Source organism: Acartia tonsa, chromosome 10 (genome assembly GCF_053477335.1).
Source record: "Acartia tonsa isolate MP-2025a chromosome 10, ASM5347733v1, whole genome shotgun sequence".
NCBI lineage: Eukaryota > Metazoa > Arthropoda > Copepoda > Calanoida > Acartiidae > Acartia > Acartia tonsa.
In genome coordinates, this window is record NC_137269.1 from 3,372,403 (window position 1) to 3,393,410 (window position 21,008).

The window sequence follows — 21,008 nt, forward strand, 5'->3', positions numbered from 1 at the left end:
AGCCTTTGCCAGCCTGAACAAAAATTTGGAATTCCAACAACATCTCCATAAAGACCAAGTTAAGACTGTTCAAGTCAAATGTTCTCTCTGTTTTACTGTATGGGGCTGAAACTTGGTTCCTAAACACAGCAGTGGTCTCCAAGCTACAGACATATGTCAATAAATGTCTCAGAAGAATCCACAAGATCTTTTGGCCAAATAAGATCACAAATGCTGAGCTTCTAGAGCGCAGTGATATGTCAGACATTAAACTGACAATAAAACAGAGAAAATGGAGATGGTTGGGGCACACTCTAAGGAAAGGGCATGATGATATAACCAATCAAGCCTTGACTTGGAACCCCCACATAGGAAAGAGGAAACCAGGTAGACCAAAAACAACCTGGAGGAGGGAACTCTTAAGTGAACTGAAAGATAAGAAAATTCCATCTTTCAGCACTGCCTCAAAACGTGCCCAAACAAAGGAAGATTGGAGAACCATTGTGCATGGCCTACGTTCTGCCGAGAACTAAAAGGCAATGATGATGATGTAGGAACAATTCCTAAATTTGACCAATAGGAACACAGTGTAGGAACAATTCCTAAATTGAACCAACCAATAGAAACACAGTACAGGAGCAAGGGGGGGGGGGGGAAGTTCTGACACTTTTGCGTAAACGGTGATTATAGGCTTTGTCTTTGGACTGAGAGGATAGGTTATTAGGGATAAAATCATTCTTATATGATGAATTTCCCCCAGATTTAAGATTTTTTGGATAGGCCTCTAGGTTCCGGAGCTCCAGGCCTCCAGGTGGTCTCTGTACAGGTAAAAATTAAATAAAAGATTTTTTTTTGAAGAGTTAAAGGTTAACTTAAAAAACAAAATATGCTTCTTTTTGATTATTATTCACATGTTGGAAGAAAAAACATAGGTACATATTTTGTCTCGGAAGCTGACATCTGACTCTTAAAAAAAAAAAAAATTTCTCATTTTTACCTGTACAGATACCACCTGGAGGCCTGGAGCTCCGGAACCTGGAACCTATCCAAAAAAATCTTAAATCTGGGGGAAATTCATCATATAAGAATGATTTTATCCCTAATAACCTATCCTCTCAGTCCAAAGACAAAGCCTATAATCACTGTTTACGCAAAAGTGTCAGAACTTCCCCCCCCCCCCCCTTAATTAATTAGACCAATAGGAACACCGTTTGAGGATTAATTCCTAGAGTGGACCAATGAGAACTCTTTCTAGATATACAATTCCTTAATTGGACTAATAGGAAGACAGTGTAGAAACAATACAACCATTTTATAGTCTAGAAAGTTTATACATTTTGGTATGGAAGAGCTGATTTCTGTTAAATGGGATTAAACCAAAGTAAAAAGCTTTGTTTGAGGAAATATAAAAAAAAATATTTGTCTGCTAGAAATTCCTTTTGAGTTTGACAGATTATTATATTTGTTTGAACTTCTAGGGTAATAAATCGATAAAAGATAAAAACGCAGTGAAAAAGTTAAAAGATACAAAAAACGCCTTGTACTATAATACACAAGTCAGGGCGGAGGTGGGGGTGGGGGGGTCTATTAAATATTGATTGTTTGATTCATTTTGTACAAACGATTCAACCACTAATAGTATTCTACAGAATAGGTCATTTTGTATATCATTGGGGATGCACATTGTTCATTTTGGCTATATATCATCAAATGTTTTGTTGAGTTCAAACTGATGTGACACAAAAGTAAACTTTTTCATTGAAAAATGTTCATTTAGAAAAAGAGATGGCAACTTGTATTATTGTAAACAGTTTTATTAGTGTACTTTTGTAATTTACAGCATTTAATTATGTTTTGGCGTGTTATTTTATTTAATGATATAACATAACATAAAAAAATGCTTAAAATTTTAAATTAATTTTTCATATAAAACCATGGTGAAACTTAATTCTTTTTGTTAGTATAACTATATTGAACATAACCCTAGTATATTCACACAAAAATATTTATATTCACTGCTGGAAGGTTCTTAGAATCCCTTCCTCTCGTTCGTTCATAGTCTCCTTTAATAAGAAAATATAATAAATATGTAAAAATAATCTATTTGTAGTCAGGAACTGTTAAAAAAAAACTAGATTTATTCATTATATATTATCAAGATCAAATAGGAAGTAATTTGATTAGTTTGTTTTTCAGGAAATAAATACTATCCAACGTTTTATAAGTTCTCTCATTACTTCTATTAAAGGGATAGTTCTACGAAGTGTATTTAAAGAGTTAAGGTACTTAGAGTAGTGAACTTTTATATGTCTTAGTAGAATGTATTAGGCATTGGATAGATATGATTATATGTTAAAGAATTTTTAACATTGACCAGACCAAACTTCTTTTATTTAACAATATCTAAAAAAGTTAAAGTGATTTGCCACATAAATTACATGAGAATGGTCTATTTTTTTCCAAATATGTATAGCCAAAACACCAATATCAGAGAATCTTTTTCCACATATTTCACAAGAGTTATAAAAAAATTGAACATGGGTTCCCCTTGGGACAAGTTACTTAAAAACATAAAAAATAACGTCCGGTTCATTATAGGACAGGTTTTCAATAGATTCTTTTTAAAAAATAAAGAAAACCGTCCGGTTTACTTACAATATACACATTATCTCACTCGGAAATACCAACTAACCATACAACATATATATATATATCCTTATACTAAAGTAACAGGATGTCTGTTTGTCTGTGTGTTTGTGTGTCTGTGTGTCTGTACCGAAGGATCTCGCTAACCGCTGAACCGATCGGGTTCTCCTTAACAGGGTAGCTTCTCATAGGTCCCGTGAAGGTTTATAACTATTTTCTTGGGGGTGGGACACACCTAACCCCCCCCAAAAAATGAAAAATCCCCCCCCGAAAAAAAATTTTTAAAATTTTTTTTTACTAAAATTAAAAATTAGGGGGGGGCACCCCCCCCCCCCCCAAAAAAAAAAAAAATAAAAAAATTTCGCCCCCCCCCCCCCCCAAGAAATTTTTTTTTTTTTTTAATTTTTCTTTTAAAATCTAAAATAAGAAATTGGGTTATTAAATTAGACTCTCTCCTCCTCAAGTGCCTCCTAGAGGCCTCTAGGGGCGTAGCCGCTAGTATATATATATAAAAAGACCATTCTCATGTAATTTATGTTGCAAATCACTAACTTTTTTAGATATTGTCAAATAAAAAAAGTTCGGTCAGGTCAATGTTAAAATTCTTTATCACAATCATATCTATCAAATGCCTAATATATTCTACTAAGACATATAAAAAGATCACTACTCTAAATACTATATTAAATATTTTATTGGTCATTCTTTGTTATGTGTATTTTGTTGTATAAAAAGTTTTAACTAGTAAATGCTATCTAAAGTTGTATTTATGACAAAAAAGTTTTTGCCATATATAACATGCAACGAAGTTAAAAATAAAAATGAAAAACTCATTTTTTAAGGAAAATCCCTGGTCAAATCTTTTAATTTTAATCAATAACTTTATATTATGCACTACTACGTTATTTAAAATAGAAAAAACTTACAGTTCACTATTTTTTTTTAAATGCACTTCGTGAAACTATCCCTTTTGTTTGGTTGATTCAAACTAGCAGTGTTGAAGTTTTTCTACCAATAATTTTAATCTACAAAAGATATAATTGTGTTACTGTATGGCTTTGAAGCCGATTAATATCCACTGGATTAGAACTGGTTCTCAGCCATACGGAAAAATTATGTAAAGTATTGTAATTAGTGATGGCAATCCGTCGAATTTTTGGGCCGGATTCGGATTCCGGATTCTTAAAGTGGCGGATTCCTTGCGGATTCCGGATTCTTATTTTTGGCGGATTCCGGATTTTTATTTTTGGCGGATTCCGGATTCTAGCAATATTTTAAAAGGATTTTTGAAAATTTTTTTAAAATTAAGTGCTACATATTTCCTAAAAATCAATGTTCATGGTGTTCTCTATAATTCACTTCCGAGAATCGAACCAGATGTTAAAAGATATTATATATAATGATGAAAATCTTTGCCTTCAAAGAGGAGGAGTTGAAAGAAAAAACTCAAGACGCTAATTTTAGCCTACCAAATAAGAATCCGGAATCCGCTATTAAAAAACGGATTCCGGATCCGAATTCGGATTCCAAAATTGGCCAAAAATTGGGCGGATTCCGGATCCGGATTGCCAACCCTAATTGTATTGCAGACATTTTCCATGAGTATTAAAATAAAGATAAAATAATTAATACCAGATTTTTTAACCCGTTCCTTCAGTCCCTCGGGTCTAACAAAACTGGTTTAAATCTTTGATTTGTTTATTTAACTATCCGCGGAAAGCTGTCTATAATTGTAGTGGGTAGGTTTTCTACTATTTTATAGACAACAATAGAGACAACAGTGAGTAGCTGCTACATTAATACTATTTCAGGAGCTAGCCAAGCACAAGCAGCTGGAGTTTAACTGGAGACAACACTGGGACCATAATTCTACCACAGACATGCTCTGCCATATGATGCCGTTCTACAGGTAATTTGACCAATAGGAATACAGCATAGATGAGCAATTCCTTAATTGGACCAATAGGAACACAGTATAGGAATAATTACTTAATTGGACCAATAGGAACACAGTATACACACTTGGACCATAACTCTAACACGGACATGCTCTACCACATGATGCCGTTCTACAGGTAACATGAGGGTATTACCTCTCGTACGGGCGATGACATCCATCCAAGCTTTTTTTTGCGGGGAGGAGGGGGGCGGTATCTCAATATGGTGGGTAATTTGGGGTGGGGGGGGGGGGGGGGTGAGGATAACAATGCAAAAAATATGGAGGGGGGCATCCATTACACTATTTTCCTTAACCCCTTGGATGTCCTTGGTCGAGGCGGATGTCCCAGGAGCCCCAACGGGCCAACAACCAAGACTACCTAAAGGGGTGAAATGTTTATTTTTATTGTCCAAACACCACAAGTAACAGAAAAAACACAAACAACCCTTTGATTGTCGAGAAGGATTAAATATGTATGGTAATGGTGGAAGTTGACCTTGCCTTCAATTTTAGTTTTTTGAAAGCACTGGAGAGTTTTTACAATCCTTCTTGTACCTGTAATAAGCTGTTCTGTAAATAAGAACTATATATTAGTGATATTTCTCGGTATACACGGACTGACAGTTACACACATTGACATCCTCTTATCTATAATACAAAGTAGAACGATGTCTGTCCGTCTGTCGGTCCGTCTGTCCGTCTGTCTGTCCGTCTGAAGCTTAAGATCTCAGTAACCACTGAACCGATTGGGCTCTACTCTTCAGGGAATATACCTACTGGTCCTGTGATGGTTTTAAGCTATTTTCTTGGGGGGTGGGACACCCCCAACCCCCCCAAAAAATGAAAATTACCCCCCCAAAAAAAAAATTTTTTTTTACTTTTTCTTTTTAAATCTAAAATGCGAAAAATTAGGTTGATCAAACCTCTTGGGGCAAAGCCCCTAGAGGCTAGGGGCGAAGCCGCTAGTTTTTATTAAAGTATTTTGTATGGCTAAAAAAAACCTTATTTTTTTTAGTTATGATGTGCCCCATACTTGTGGACCAGACCCCAAAGTTTGTTGCCAGTTTGATTTCTTACGGTTGCCAGGTAGTAATAGTCATAGTTTTATTGCCATTCTTTTTCTATGAAATTGTTGCCAGTTTGATTTCTTACGGTTGCCAGGTAGTAATAGCCATAGTTTTATTGCCATACTTTCCCTATGAAATTGTTGCCAGTTTGATTTCTTACGGTTGCCAGGTAGTAATAGCCATAGTTTTATTGCTCTACATTCCCTATGAAATTGTTGCCAGTTTGATTTCTTACGGTTGCCAGGTAGTATTAGCCATAGTTTTATTGCTATACATTTCCTATGAAATGGTTGCCAGTTTGATTTCTTAAGTTGCCTTATAGTAATACCATAAGGGGTAGTTCCACGAAAGGCATTTGAACTTAATTTAGTAAATTGCATATTTTTTCATTATTTAAACTACATTTATATGGCATATATTGCAAAGAATTTCAATTTTCTACCACGTAGTTTTAAAATATGAAGACTACGTGGTAGAAAATTAAAATTCTTTCAAATATATGCCATATAAATATAGTTTAACCCATTAGCTAGCAATAAATATGCGGTTCACTAATTTAAGTCCAAATGCATTTCGTGACACTACCCTTTTATTATCATTATATATGTATTTATTTCCAGTTTTATTTCCTATGGTTGTCAGTTAGTTTTTATCATTGTTATATGCCTTAAACTATGAAGTTATTTATTTTATTTATTTCCAAATAAGGAAGGGAGAGGGGGGTTGTTCTGTTATTGGGGCAATTTGAGGGAAACCGCTATACTAATTATCCTTTAACTGTTGTCCCAAGATAGAACTAGGCTTATATCCTTCCTAATCTTAATTCCTTATCAATGTTATAAATGTCTGTCTATCTTATTAAATATCGATCTGTCTACTTACGTTATGTCTTTGTGTATGCATTGCATATAATAAGGCAAAACTCACTTTTAAACTTTTTATCAACAGCATATCCCCTAATATTTATTATTTTGTTTCTATTTTAATACCTTCCAATCTAAGTTATTAACTTTCTATATTATTATCTATCTATCTGTCTATCTTATTATCCACCTTCCTGTATATTCTCAGTAACTTTCTATCTATCCCTCTTAGTAACCATCTATCTGTCCAAGGTGGACGAGCCAGCTGTCCCTGGCGGGTAGCTTCTCGAGCTGTATCAGAGGCCAACCTTATTATCTATCTATCTATCCTAGGTGGACGAGCCAGCTGTCCCTAGCGGGTAGCTCCGCGAGCTGTATCAGAGGCCAACCTTATTATCTTCCTATCCTAGGTGAACGAGCCAGCTGTCCCTGGCGGGTACCTCCACGAGCAGTATCAGAGGCCAACCTTATTATCTATCTATCTATCCTAGGTGGACGAGCCAGCTGTCCCTAGCGGGTAGCTCCGCGAGCTGTATCAGAGGCCAACCTAACGGAACCATCTATATGTCCATCTATCTATCCTAGGTGGACGTGCTAGCTGTCCCTGGCGGGTAGCTCCGCGAGCTGTATCAGAGGCTAACCTTATTATTTATCTATCTATCCTAGGTGGACGTGCTAGCTGTCCCTGGCGGGTACTCTCCACTAGCTGTATCAGAGGCCAACCTTATTATCTATTTATCTATACTAGGTGGACGTGCTAGCTGTCCCTGGCGGGTAGCTCCGCGAGCTGTATCAGAGGCCAACCTGGCGGAGCGGTCAATCCTTCTGCTGGACCAATACAGGAATACTAGTGATCATGCAATTTATGCAGGGTGGGATGGGACTTTGGTTTATTAAACTAGTCCCCAAAATTTAAATGCTTTCTTATTCGTTGGCTTCATAACTTTGGAGACTTTTGAATTTTGATTGGTTGGTTTATTGAGTTGAGTGTCCAAACGTTTTAACCACTAATTGTTATCTACAGAAGGAGTAATTTTGTGAATCTTTATTGGGGATGTACAATACATATTCGGCCATTGTCTTATCCCTTAAGATTCCTGAGGTGGATTCTTAAAAAAAAAGTTTGCCCCTCTAATCGCTTAGTGGGGAAAAATTGTTTTCGTGATAAATCCACCAAAATCACATTAAAAATCTACAAAAAATAAACAAAATCATAGAAGGGTTATGAACATAAGATTTTATTTAATTTTTGTAGATTTTTTATGTGATTTTGGAGGATTTTTCACCAAAACATTTTTGCCCCACTAAGCGATTAGTGGGGCACATTTTTTTTCAGAATCCACCTCTGAATTTATGAGATATTTAATTGCACTTGGCCCTGCACTGGGGAGGGAGGAGACATGTGACTGTAAATTACACTAGTACCAAAATATTTATAAACACATTATCTTATTTGTTGGCTTAAAAACTTTGCGGATTTCTCATGAGCCATGTCAAAATTACCCCTTCTGTCACTCAATATTATTGGTTAAAAAGTTTCCACACTGCTATGATAGGTCGAACATACCATTTAGGATTTACTAAAATTAAAAGTTTTTAAACAAACGAATGGGTTAACAATTTTATAAATTTTGTATGTCGGCCTAATTTACAGCCCTAATATTTATTTAGTATTTTTTTAGCAGCAGCTACGTAACTAGAAACCTCTAGGGTCACTTTTGGTGGGGTTGGCGGGTCGATCACCCATTTTTAATTGCAGTATTAAAAAGAAAAGTAAACAAAATTTGGAGGGGGTGTCATTTTTTCCTAGGGACTATCTTTCTTTGGGTGAATATGATACCCTTCCCAAAAAAAATAGTTTAAAACCTTTACAGGACTTTTACTTTAGTACGATCATAATTATTATTTTTATAGAAAAAAGGCACAGCTCTATAACACAGACGTTCTTCTTATACCACTTGGAGACGATTTCAGGTTAGTCTAAATACATTATTTTTTACTTGCGGCTAAGCCCATAGAGGCCTCTAGGGGTACTTAAGGGAAGGTGGGAGGGGTAAGTTCACCTTCCACTTAATTTTGGTCTTGAAAACAATAAGAAAATATACCATCCACAAAATAGTCAAAACCCTTCCCGGACCTAAACGAATCTTTACTGTCTGTCAATGAGATTCATATTTGTGTATTGGTTAGTGAGATATTAAGCTAAAGATAGAGATCCTGTTAATTTTATATAAGGATTAATAATACTTGCAGATCCATGCTACTTTATATATTCAAATGTTCGTCCATCTATCTATTCTAATTGGAACTGAATAAAACGTGGATTTATTAAAAGACTGAACTTAAAATATGGCAAATGTTTATTATTTAATCTATTTGAATCTATTTATCCATCTATCTCTCCAAATTTATATCTTTTAAATATCTAACCTGAAAAAAAAGTTATCGGATTTATGGCTGTCTGTCCGTTCTGTAGGATCTTGCTAATCGCTGTACTGATTTGGTTCTCCTTGACAGTGAAGCTTCTCATAGGTCATGGAAAGGTTTATAATTATTTGAGGGTTGGTACGACCACTCGCACTCTCCCAAGAGAAATTACGCCCAAGTATATTTATTATATTTTTTTTTCTTCTAAAAACTAAAATTTTAAATAGGAGGTCGACCCCAACCACCCGCATGTGCCCCTAGAGGTCTCTTTCTATCTATCTATTGTAGATGGGACGGAGATAAAGAATGGAGTGACCAGTACACCAATTATGCCAAGATTATGGCCTATGTGAACTCTCAGCCTGACCTGCACGCTACTATCCAGTGGGGCACTTTGGCTCAGTATTTTAAAGCATGTAAGTTTTTTTTTATTTTAAAAGATGAAATAAATATTAACCCCTTAGTAAAAATACGGAGTTTTTCCATATTTTGAATCTCTTTTTTCCTTCATCGAATCCCCTCCCCCCAAACTCAATTTATTATTTTAGCAAAAAAAAATTTGGGGGAGGGGGGAGAAGAACCATATAGGTATGGACAGACATCCTGTTACTTTTATATAAGGATATATATTAGTGGTTTTCCTCTTTTTATACAAAACAAAGTATTTTATAACATTTCTTACAAGTTTAACCAGGGAGGGAGGGGACAATTGGGTTGTTCATTACACTAGTTCCCAAAGTTTTATAATCCTGGTTTCTTATTTGTTGGCGTAACAACTTTGTGGACTTTGATTGGTTAGTTTACTAAGTTGGGTGGCCAAACATTTAAATCACTAATTATAATAATATACAGATTTTGTGCATCCTCATTGGAGATGTACATCGATTTATCGGCCATTGTCTTATCCCTTTAGATCCTATCGAATTTTGATTGGTTGGTTTATTAAGTTGGGTGTCCAAACGTTTCAACCGCTAATTATAATCTACAGAAGGGGTGATTTTGTGTATCAACATTGGGCATGTACATCAATTTATCGGCCATTGTCTTATCCCTTTAGATCCTATTGAATTTTGATTGGTTGGTTTATTAAGTTTGTAATCTACAGAAGGGGTGATTATGTGTATCAACATTGGGCATGTACACCAACTCAACGGCCACTGTCTTATCCCTTTAGATCCTATTGAATTTTGATTGGTTGGTTTATTAAGTTTGTAATCTACAGAAGGGGTGATTATGTGTATCAACATTGGGCATGTACACCAACTCATCGGCCATTGTCTTATCCCTTTAGATCCTATTGAATTTTGATTGGTTGGTTTATTAAGTTTGTAATCTACAGAAGGTGTGATTGTGTGTATCAACAGTGGGCATGTACATCAACTCATCGGCCATTGTCTTATCCCTGTAGATCCTATTGAATTTTGATTGGTTGGTTTATTAAGTTTGTAATCTACAGAAGGTGTAATTGTGTGTATCAACAGTGGGCATGTACATCAACTCATCGGCCATTGTCTTATCCCTGTAGATCCTATTGAATTTTGATTGGTTGGTTTATTAAGTTTGTAATCTACAGAAGGGGTGATTATGTGTATCAACAGTGGGCATGTAAATCCACTCATCGGCCATTGCCTTATCCCTTTAGATCCCTGCAAGTTTAACAAAGAACTTATTTGATCTTGTATATGCTGAAAAACTAATAAACATCACAAAGGCTGGGTTTACAAAGAAGACGGGAAATTCAATATACAAAGTAAGAATAAATGTAAAAAAAAACAAGGATGATAACATCCATGAGTAGCGAAGCACATAAAAAAATGATGGAATGGACAGGCAGACAAAGTGAGTCACAGAGCAGAGGTGGATTGCTTAGTGGGGCAAAATTGTTTGCCTGGAAAATCCACCAAAATCACATTGAAAATCTACAAAAAATAAACAAAATCATAGAAGGGTTATTAACATATGATTTTGTTTAATTTTTGTAGATTTTTAAAGTGATTTTGATGGATTTTTCACGCAAATAATTTTGCCCCACTAAACGATTAGTGGGGCAATTTTTTTAAAGAATCTACCTCTAATGTTTGTTCTCACAACAATGAAAAAAAGAGTGAATACCTATGCAAAAACTCTAAGGAAATCACGAAGTATATAAAAATAACGTTTACATATCTTTTGAAGCATGACCGACAGACAGGCGGACAAAAAAATGTAAAGATCAGGTTCTTATTTGTCATAGGAATCATTACTAAAAATTTCAGCTGTCTATCCTTAATAGTAACCGAGAAATTCACATTTTCCCCCAAAGCGTTATGGACTGATTGACGGACAGACATAGAATGTACGCAATTTTAAGTACTATAGCAGGGAGGTCCAAGCTTTTCATATTTTGTGGGGTAAAATGAGGGATTTAAAGGTTTAAGGAGGGTAATGTAATGGTTTTTTTTAAATTTTGAGGGGGGTTTAATAAAGGGTTTCAAAGTTAAGGAGAAAAACACACCTTTTTTACCCCCACCCTTGGATGTCTATGCAAAAGTGATTAGTCCCATATTTTCTGAAGACTTCACCCCAAAGTTGATTATTGGGGAGGATTATTATTCTAAGATCATATCTCTAAGGGGGTGTGGAATGATGCACCCTTCCGCCAAATTGCCTTAATACGCCCTTTGATATATAATATATCTACAAAATTGTCATAAAAAATAGTATGAAAGCTTCAACCAAGAATATATACTTACTCTCTTGAATATTAATTCCAGACATGTACATCTGGGTTTTAACAGGGATCTAAGGGGATAGGACAATGGCTGATAATTTGATGTCCAACCTCAATTATGATACTTCTGTAGATTACAATCAGTGGATGAAAATTTTGGACACTCAGCTGTATAAACCAACCAATCAAAATTCAATAAAAGTCCCCAAAGTTGTTGAGCCAACGAATAAGAAAACTTTATTATAAAACTTTGGGGCTTGTGTAATATACAGTCCAATGTCCCCTACCTCCCAAGGTTTTAGCAGGGAGGATGGGAGAGGGGGATGTAAATGGGCTGTAAATTATACAGCTCCCTGAAGTTTTTAAAGAAACGATATCCATTGGTACTATCGACAGACACGCACATATGTAGACATTCTGTTACTTTAAACAAGTACTAGCGGCTTCGCCCCTAGCCTCTAGGGGCTTTGCCGCAAGAGGTAATTTATAAAAAAAAAAGTATGTACCTCTGGTGCACCAGTGCAGCACCAACTGCAACCACCACATTTTTTAAAAATGAGGTTTTTTTTTGTTTTTGGGTGGTTTAGGGTGTACCAACCCCCAAGAAAATAGCTTAAAACCACCACAGGACCAGTATATATATTCCTTGAAGAGTGGAATCCAATCGGACAGACAGACAGACAGACAGACGGACAGACATCAAGCTACTTTGTATTATAGATAGACAAACCATCTAAAAATGACAAAGATATGTTTTAAGTTATTAAGATGTAAATAATATTTTTTTGAGAAATAGAATAATAATTTTTAAAATTTGTTAGGTACAGAACTTTAGTATTAAGAAACAAAAAGATTTTAATGCTTTCCCTTTAAGTGCTAAGGGGGCAGATAAACCCCTTACCTTATTTTTTACAAAAAAAGGGAGGTTGATATTTGAACCAATGCTTAACCCTACAGGGCTGCCCTGTACCCAAGTAAACCTAACCTAACCAGAGGTAACAAATTAAATAGCACACGATAATCTATCCCTCCTCTCTTATTTATAATAAAGGGGGGGGGGGGGCGAAAGTGACACTTTTTGAAACCAAAACTAAAAGTCAACAAAGGAACTCAACTAAAAAAAGAGTTACAGGTCTGAGATTTTGCATGGCAGTTGCTTTATAGGGGTACAATATGGAACTGTAAAGAAACGGCGGCGCAACCGCCGTTTCCCGCCGAAATTTGTTTTGCCTTTTCTCTGTGAAGAAACGGCGGCGCAATCGCCGAAAACCTTTTTTTTGCCTTTTCTCGGCGGTTTTCGGCGGTTGCGCCGCCGTTTCTTCGCAGTTCCATATTGTACCCCTTTAAAGCAACTGCCATGCAAAATGTCAGACCTGTAATAACTCTTTTTTTTAGTTGAGTTCCTTTGACTTTTAGTTTTGGTTTCAAAAAGTGTCACTTTCGCCCCCCCCCCCCCCTTTAAATTAAGATGTGGGGGGGCGGAGGGTTTCTATCTATGGTCGACTGGACAATTTGAGGGAATGTTTTTAAATGGAAGAATGTAAGTGTAAGATTTCAAATTCGGTGAATTTGTTATGAAATTTCTTTTTAGTCTTCTTGTTTTAGAAGTTTATTATTCTCAGAGATTTTTAAAAATATGCTTATTTTTATTTCTATAGAGTAGATATAGAATAAATGTATATATTGACAGGGAAAAATTTGGCGTCCATATGGGTTGCTAATATGGACCTCATTTATTGGTCAGTTTGTTGTTCATCGAGTAGGAGGGGAGGGGATTGGGGTATAGAGCGTGTATCATTATTTTAGCAAGTAACAATATCTATGAAAAAAGAAACATGATGCAAAAACGTATTTTATTTCTAAAAGAAGTTTTTCATTTATAACCTTTATTTCTAAATTGAAGACCTATTGAAGACACTTTAGGTTAAGGTAGGGAATTTTTAAATGTAAAATAAAAAAATAAAAATAAATTGGGGGTCTTTCCCAAGACCTGTGACAAGCTTCACTGTAAAGCAGAACCATATCGGTTAAAAGTGGTTAGCGAGATCCTTCAGTCAGGGTGGAAGGGAGGGGACAATGGGCAATTAATTCAATTTTATAGTTGTGACACTTTAAGGTTGAAAAACCAGATAATTCCAGATAAAACGAGTATTTCTGATAGTGCAACTTTTATTGGAAATTTATTCATTTTTTAATTAATTTTAATTCAAAATGCACCATCCCCCAAATTCTACTTTACTAAAAGCCTCTGATTATCAAGATAAAGAACTTGGTAGCAATTCATTTACTAAAGAATATTAGTTTTAGAATTTAGCGTAGAAAAATAGCATAAAACCATCTTAAGATTTTAATGAAAAAAACAGTCTAAAAGGATTTCAGGACCTTTATGCATCTTCCCTAAAATGTAGAACTTAATCGGATCGGTAACCAAATTCTTAAGCTATATATATAAACAAAACTTACTACTTTTTATTGGATATTAGCGCAGCTTACTATATGTGTATGAGCATGTTATAAATGGACGTACGGATTTTCTAGTAACAATTGAGTTTTTATGGTTTCTAAATCGTAATAAATAATAAACAAGAATCAGTTAAAACAATTGTATTAAAAATTATTAAAATAACAACAAATTCTACTTAAATAATACATATATGTATATATCATATCACAATAGAATTGTTAGGTAAATTTAAAACAATTGAATCAAAAATGATTTATGGGTATAGTCCCATTCGTGGCAACACCCCTTAAGGGGCGATTATTCGTATTTTCAAAATTGCTTGGGGCTGGAAATAGGAGAAAAGCTACTGTGAAAATACAAAGAAACTCCCCTTAAGGGGTGTTGTCACGAAAGGGGCTACCCTGATTTAATTACAACAAAATAATAAATAAAAACAAAATCAATTAGATTAACTTTTTAAAAGGGGGGGGGCGAAAGTGACACTTTTTGAAACCAAAACTAAGAGTCAACAAAGGAACTCAACTAAAAAAAGAGTTACAGGTCTGAGATTTTGCATGGCAGTTGCTTTATAGGGGTACAATATGGAACTGTGAAGAAACGGCGGCGCAACCGCCGAAAACCGCCGTTTCCCGCCGTAATTTTTGTTGCCTTTTCTTGGCGGTTTTCGGCGGTTGCGCCGCCGTTTCTTCACATTTCCATATTGTACCCCTATAAAGCAACTGCCATGCAAAATGTCAGACCTGTAACTCTTTTTTTAGTTGAGTTCCTTTGACTTTTAGTTTTGGTTTCAAAAAGTGTCACTTTCGCCCCCCCCCCCCCCTCTAAAAAAATTGTCAGTTTAAGACGTACCTACACAGTTACAAACACTAGGTATAAACAAAATAACTTGATTAAAAATGTTTATGAATAAAAAAGGTTGCAGAATAGAATGTCTCAAGGATATTTTTAGTTTTGTATTTAGATTTATGGTTCTAATTCTTAATTATATTTGGTCTAGTTACAAAAAAATTACTTTTTAATGATAAAGTCTTAATAAAACATATTTTGGAAAGTATCAGATAAAACAAACTGATAAAAGCAAAATAAACTTCTAAATGACCCCCTTTTAAATAAAATTAAACAAGGATGACAACATCCATAAAAGCGAAGCTCTGAAATGGAAGGACAAACGAATATTAACACTTGTAGATTGTCAGAACTGAATTAGCAGAATATTAATGCTTCAGTACAAACAATATTGTTGGTAAATTTGTTGCAAAACTGCATAAATAGATAATACTGTTTAAGGACATACTTGAATTTTTAGGTCTTGTTTATAGAGATGCTTTGCTTATAACATTGTACCTTGTTGTAATAGGAATCAGTTTTCAAAAAATCTGAAGAATCGGATAATTTGTTATCAAAAAAGTTAAAAATCGACATGTTTCAAATGGATGTACGGACATTCTGGTATTGATTATAGGGTTGCTACGCTTTCTAAATTGTACCTAACTATTACAGGAATCATCATGCAAAGTTTGGAATCGATAGGACAATTCTAACCTGTTTAAATTAACGAAAAGAGCTAACTCTCTGTGACTGAGGTACGGACGGACGTACGGACGGACCGACCGTAATCATAGAAAAGCTTCGCTGAAAAAAAATTAAAATTATGTAAATGTCAAACTACGGACCACCCCTACACGCTGCAGATACCCTCCGTGATGTAACTTAAATTCTTTCTCGCACGTTTGCACCATATCAATAACATCTTCTTTCAGGAAAGCTAATTTTCTCTTTGTTAGTCATCTGAAATAAATATTTTTTTAGTATTTATAGGCTTAACTGAAAGGCAAAAATATTAATTCGGCACTAATATAAATACCAATGAAATTATTACCTACTGCTACCTAGTTAAAAAACCATAACTGGAAATTACTTTTGGATATAGTCCCTTTCGTAACATCGCACCATATGGGGCGATTCTTCGTATTTTTCACAGTAGCTTTTTTCCTATTTATAGCCCCTGCGGGAGGCTCTAACCCAACCGGCCATTACCTAACCCTGTGGGGCAATCATCTAACCCAATATAACCTAACCTAACCTAGCCTAACCTAAAATAACCTATAAAAAGCCATTTTAAAAATACGAAGAATAGCCCCATATGGGGCGATGTTACGTAAGGGACTATTCACTATTCCCTTACTTTTCTCAAAATTAGGTACCTAATAAGAATGAAATGATAACCGAAAAGCAATCTTCTAACTGTTAATAATTAGTGGCAAAGGTACAGTATGATTAAAAATGTCAATCTGTATGTCTTTCCCTTCCTAACATTCCATAAATTACAACATATTTTCTTAATATTTAAATTTCTATGCTTTGGTAGTTGTCAACTTTGTTTTGATAAAAAATGTATCTATACCGTAACCATTTTGTTGTTCTCCTGGAAACCTAGGTAGTATCACATTTTCTGCTTGTTTGCATTTTATACAAGATTTCATCTGAAAAATATTAAAGATTCTTATAGAGTTGCTTCGTTTTCCAAGTCATACCTAATTGTTATAGAAATCATCATGTAAAGTTTTAAATCTATAGGACAATTCTAATCTGTTTAATTTAACAAAATGAGCTAACCGTAATGGACAGACGTACGGACAGACCGACCCTTAAATTATAAAAAGCTTCGCTTTTAAAATTTTTATAAAATCATCACTAGACTAAATTTTATCTTGTAATATCTTGTCAATAAAACATTTGAAAAAGGAAACCAAAAATCGCCACGTGTCACTAAATTTTTCTTCAGAAATGTGTGTGTATATTGAGAAGCTTGTTTGTGTATGTATTTCTTTCTAATATTGCCATACACTGAGCTATAATCAACAGCAGAAAATATATTCTATTAGCGTAGCTACTTTATAACTCATTTATTTTAAATTTGATTAATGAAATATATCTAAAAGCAATTTAATTATTAATTTAAAAAAAATAAATACAATAATTTCTATAATCATAACTGCAAACAAATATTCCATAATTATTTTTTCATTATGATTTTAAAACAATTAAAGTAAAAATTTTCTGTCTGTTTGTTTATTGTTTACATTTTTATTATTGCGCTAGTTAGCATAAGAATGCCCCGTCATGTTGCATGATTTCTCGTGACGTCATTCATATTTTAGTCCCCAAAGTCAGTCAGAAACTGCTAAATTCATGCACATTCCCTTTAAGCCAGTCCCCAAAGTCTGAGACTCCTAAAATATGAATATTCGATCCATTGTCCCCTCCCTTCCTCCCTGTCCTTCAGTACAATCATAGAGATACACAAACATACACAGATCCTCTTACTTTATAATAAGGATGGGCGGTTAACAAAGGGAAAGGTAGGTTGCGGGTAAAATCCGTAAAGGTTAGGTATGTGTTTTAAGTTAAGAACAGTAGTAGAAAGATAGAAAATTATGTTGACTCTGTAGTTCTATTCAAAAAGAAATACACATATTTAGTGAATATTATCATTCTACTACTATTTTTAAGCCTTAAAACACACACTTTTACGGATTTTACCCGCAACCTACCTTTCCCTTTCTTGTATTTTAAAAAGAGAAAATGATGAAGTTAGACATCTCATGAAAAGAATTTTGTAGTATTGTTTTTTTTTTGCCACTCAATAAAAATCTGTCCGTGCCCATATGAAGCTTCACTGTTAATATGCAGGGATCTGAAGGTATAAGACAATCGCCGGTAAATTGATGTACATCCCCAGTGATGGCACACAAAGTTACCCGTTCTTTAGATTAAAAATAGTGGTTGAAACGTTTGAACACTCAATTTCATAAACCAACCAATCAAAATTCAGTAAAAGTACCAAAAGTTGTTAAGCCAACGAAAAAGAAAAACTTATTGTAAAACGTTGGGGACGAGTGTAATATACAGTCCATTGTACCTTCTCTCTAGTTAATTTAACTTTATTTTGGACATATTTAAATGTACATGTTACACTGTGTGCTAGAAATCAACAGAAGTGTGAGGTAAAGCTTTCACTAAAACAGAAGGAATGTTTAACAAAGTAGTTTCCCTTAAAAAGTGCTATCGAGTACTGAACCTTCTCCCCTTGCTTATTTGTAAAAATTAGAAATAATGAGGATGTGCGACAATAATTGTTAGAGTGGGGGGAATGCCTTGGCCCAAAACAGGCGTAACTAATTACCAGACAATCAAAGAGTTTGTTGTCTTTTGAGTTTTAACCCAGGTTTTGGGCAAAAAGAATCGATCTGGCTCCCATTATTTATCCTTGATTTTTGGACCTTTACGTTTGTGTGTCATGGACAGTAGCTTCGCACGTATGAGGTAATTAATAGGTAGGCATAAGATCTACCTCAAACTTATTCTGTTCTGAAGCACACAGTGTTTACAGAACAAGATAAACTTTCCAATGAATGTCCTGGGTTTCAAAGTTTTTATGTTTCCATAAAATATTACAGGGTTGTATATGCGCGTTGATTTTATTAGACATCCTTCTAATAAAGTAACAGGATGTGTGTTTGTCTGTATGTGTATACCGAAGGATCTCGCTAACCGCTGAACCTATCGGGTTCTCCTTAACAGGGTAGCTTCTCATAGGTCCCGGGAAGGTTTATAACTATATTAGGGACGGGTACCACCACCCTCCCAAGAGAAATCACAATAAATTAAAATTTTTATTTTAAGTATAAAGACTCCTACGTAGACGTCCAAGCTTTTTTTGGGGGGGGTAAAAAATTTTAAGGGGCAGGGTAATTCGTATTTGGGGGGGGGGGTAAAATGGCGCGCGAAGGGGTAAATTTGATTGGGGGTGGGAGGTAATTACCCCCCTGAAATCTGTTGGCAGGGGTAAATTTAGTTTACCCCCCCCCCCCCAAATTTACCCTCAAGGTAAAATTTTTAGGGGGGGTAATTAAAATTTTATTAAATATTTAGTATTAAAAATGCGCGCAAAATTTTTTTATCAGATATTTTTATTTTGGGGGGGGGGGTATTTACCCCCCTAAAATTGTTTGGGGGGGTAAATACCCCCTCCTAAATGGTTGGGGGTGCCTACGGCATCCCCAGGGTGGACTCCTACGCAACATTGCAGGGTATCGTAGTGACTTGAAAAGAGACTTGAAAGCAACATAGGTGTCGTAGAGACTTGAACAAAAAAAAACATTTAAAGTGCCACTAGAGACCTCTAGGGGCGTAGCCGCTAGTAATACATATAGACCAATACCCAAAATTTTAAAACGACGTTTTATAACTTGTTGGCTTAAAAGCTTTGGATACCTTTCTTGAATTTGATTTGGTAAGTTGAATCTATCCGTGTCAAAATTTTTCAAAGAAATAACTTCTAGAGAAGGGGTTTTTGTTTGTCATCATTGGTTATGTAAATAATTTTATTGTTAATTGTTTTTCCTATTGATTTTTTTAAAAAGTATCTCTAAATTGAATAAAATATATTATATTACGTCAATGTTTTCTCAATTTAAATTAACTAACAATGTATTATGATTACAACTTCAGTATCCACTTAAACTGCAATTATTTGAGACACTCTTCAAATTTTGTTCAATTTATATGATGGAGTTAATATTTGAAGTATACTTAATTTTAAGTGTAGCTTGTGTATCCGCCAATAAATGTACTAGTATAGAAAATTAATCCAGACAACTAAATGGCCCAAGTGGTGGAGACCTTTTTTGTCTGCTAGCAAATTGCTTTCTGTTCTTTTGTGGGGTCTCGGCTGATTCTAAAGACTCAATCGGGACAGAATCCTCGCCCTGTGGACAGAGTTACATTTAGCTCATGACCCCTCTATTGTTTTACTTTAATAGGCACCTTCTTTTAGTTTTATTTAAATTTTAAATTGTGTAAGGTAATGTGGTACTATTGGTTTTATAAGTTGTAGTTCATTTGATAACTGTTAGCCAGGGATTTACAGGGATAAGACAATGGACAATAAATTTATTAAAATTAATAAAAAATGTAATTTAAATATTAAGAGACTAGTGTAAAAAAACAGCCCAATGTCCTCTCCCTCCCTTGTTTTTCCAGGGAGGAAGGGAGGGGACATTGGAGAATAATATCTAACCCTGAATTATAATTTTTAGTGCGTGGTGAATCTTTCCAGCAATCCGGAGATGAAACCAAACTTTTCCCCTCGCTGTCTGGGGACTTCTTCACTTATGCAGGTAATGGATGGATGTATTGTACAATAAGTGTGAATATTATGACATGGGGAAAATTGTCGTACATTTATTGTTAATTTCCCTGTCATTTAATTGTCTGTTCGGTCATCCAGCAGAAAGGGATGGGATCAAAAGGGTGGAAGGGATGGGGTAAAGAGGTGGAAGGAGACAGTTGACAGTTAATTACACTGGCTTATTCACTGGTTTAAAACTTTGGGTACTTCTTTTGAATTTTGATTGGTTGAGAATCAACCAATAGTGTTTAAACATTTCTAACAATTATTTTTTATCTACAGAATGGTTGTTTGTTTTATATCATCATTGGGGATGTATATTTTATCATAGGCGTCCAAGGGGGGGGGGGGGGTAATGGGCCATTTGGCACCCCCAAACGATTTTGGGGGTGCCGTAGGCAACCCCAAAATTTTTTGAACAATACCCTCCCTAAAAAAAAATTACCCCTACCTTGGGGGTGCCGTAGGCACCCCCAACGATTTGGGGGGGGGTATTTACCCCCCCGAACCATTTTGGGGGGGGGTAATTACCCCCTCCCCAAAAATAAATGTTCTTTAAAAAAAAAATTTTTTTGGGGGGGGGGGTATTTACCCCCCCCCCCAAATTGAATGTTCTTAAAAAAAAATTTTACTGAAATTTTTTTTTTGGGGGGGGGAGGGAGTAATCCCCCCCCCCCCTAAAAAAAGTCATAGTGTGACTCGAGCCTTGAGGTGTAATAT

At 35.2% G+C, this 21,008-nt stretch overlaps 1 protein-coding gene across 1 annotated transcript in view; it reads left to right on the forward strand.

Moving 5' to 3' along the window:
* alpha-Man-IIa (alpha-mannosidase 2) overlaps positions 1-21,008 on the forward strand; it is an 80,873-nt gene that overhangs the window by 33,156 nt on the left and 26,709 nt on the right. The window contains exons 7-12 of the mRNA XM_080175031.1: positions 4,437-4,534; positions 5,580-5,650; positions 7,243-7,334; positions 8,407-8,468; positions 9,210-9,337; positions 20,197-20,277. Of these exons, the coding sequence (XP_080031157.1) occupies positions 4,437-4,534; positions 5,580-5,650; positions 7,243-7,334; positions 8,407-8,468; positions 9,210-9,337; positions 20,197-20,277 (532 nt within the window). The remainder of the gene's footprint in view (positions 1-4,436; positions 4,535-5,579; positions 5,651-7,242; positions 7,335-8,406; positions 8,469-9,209; positions 9,338-20,196; positions 20,278-21,008) is intronic.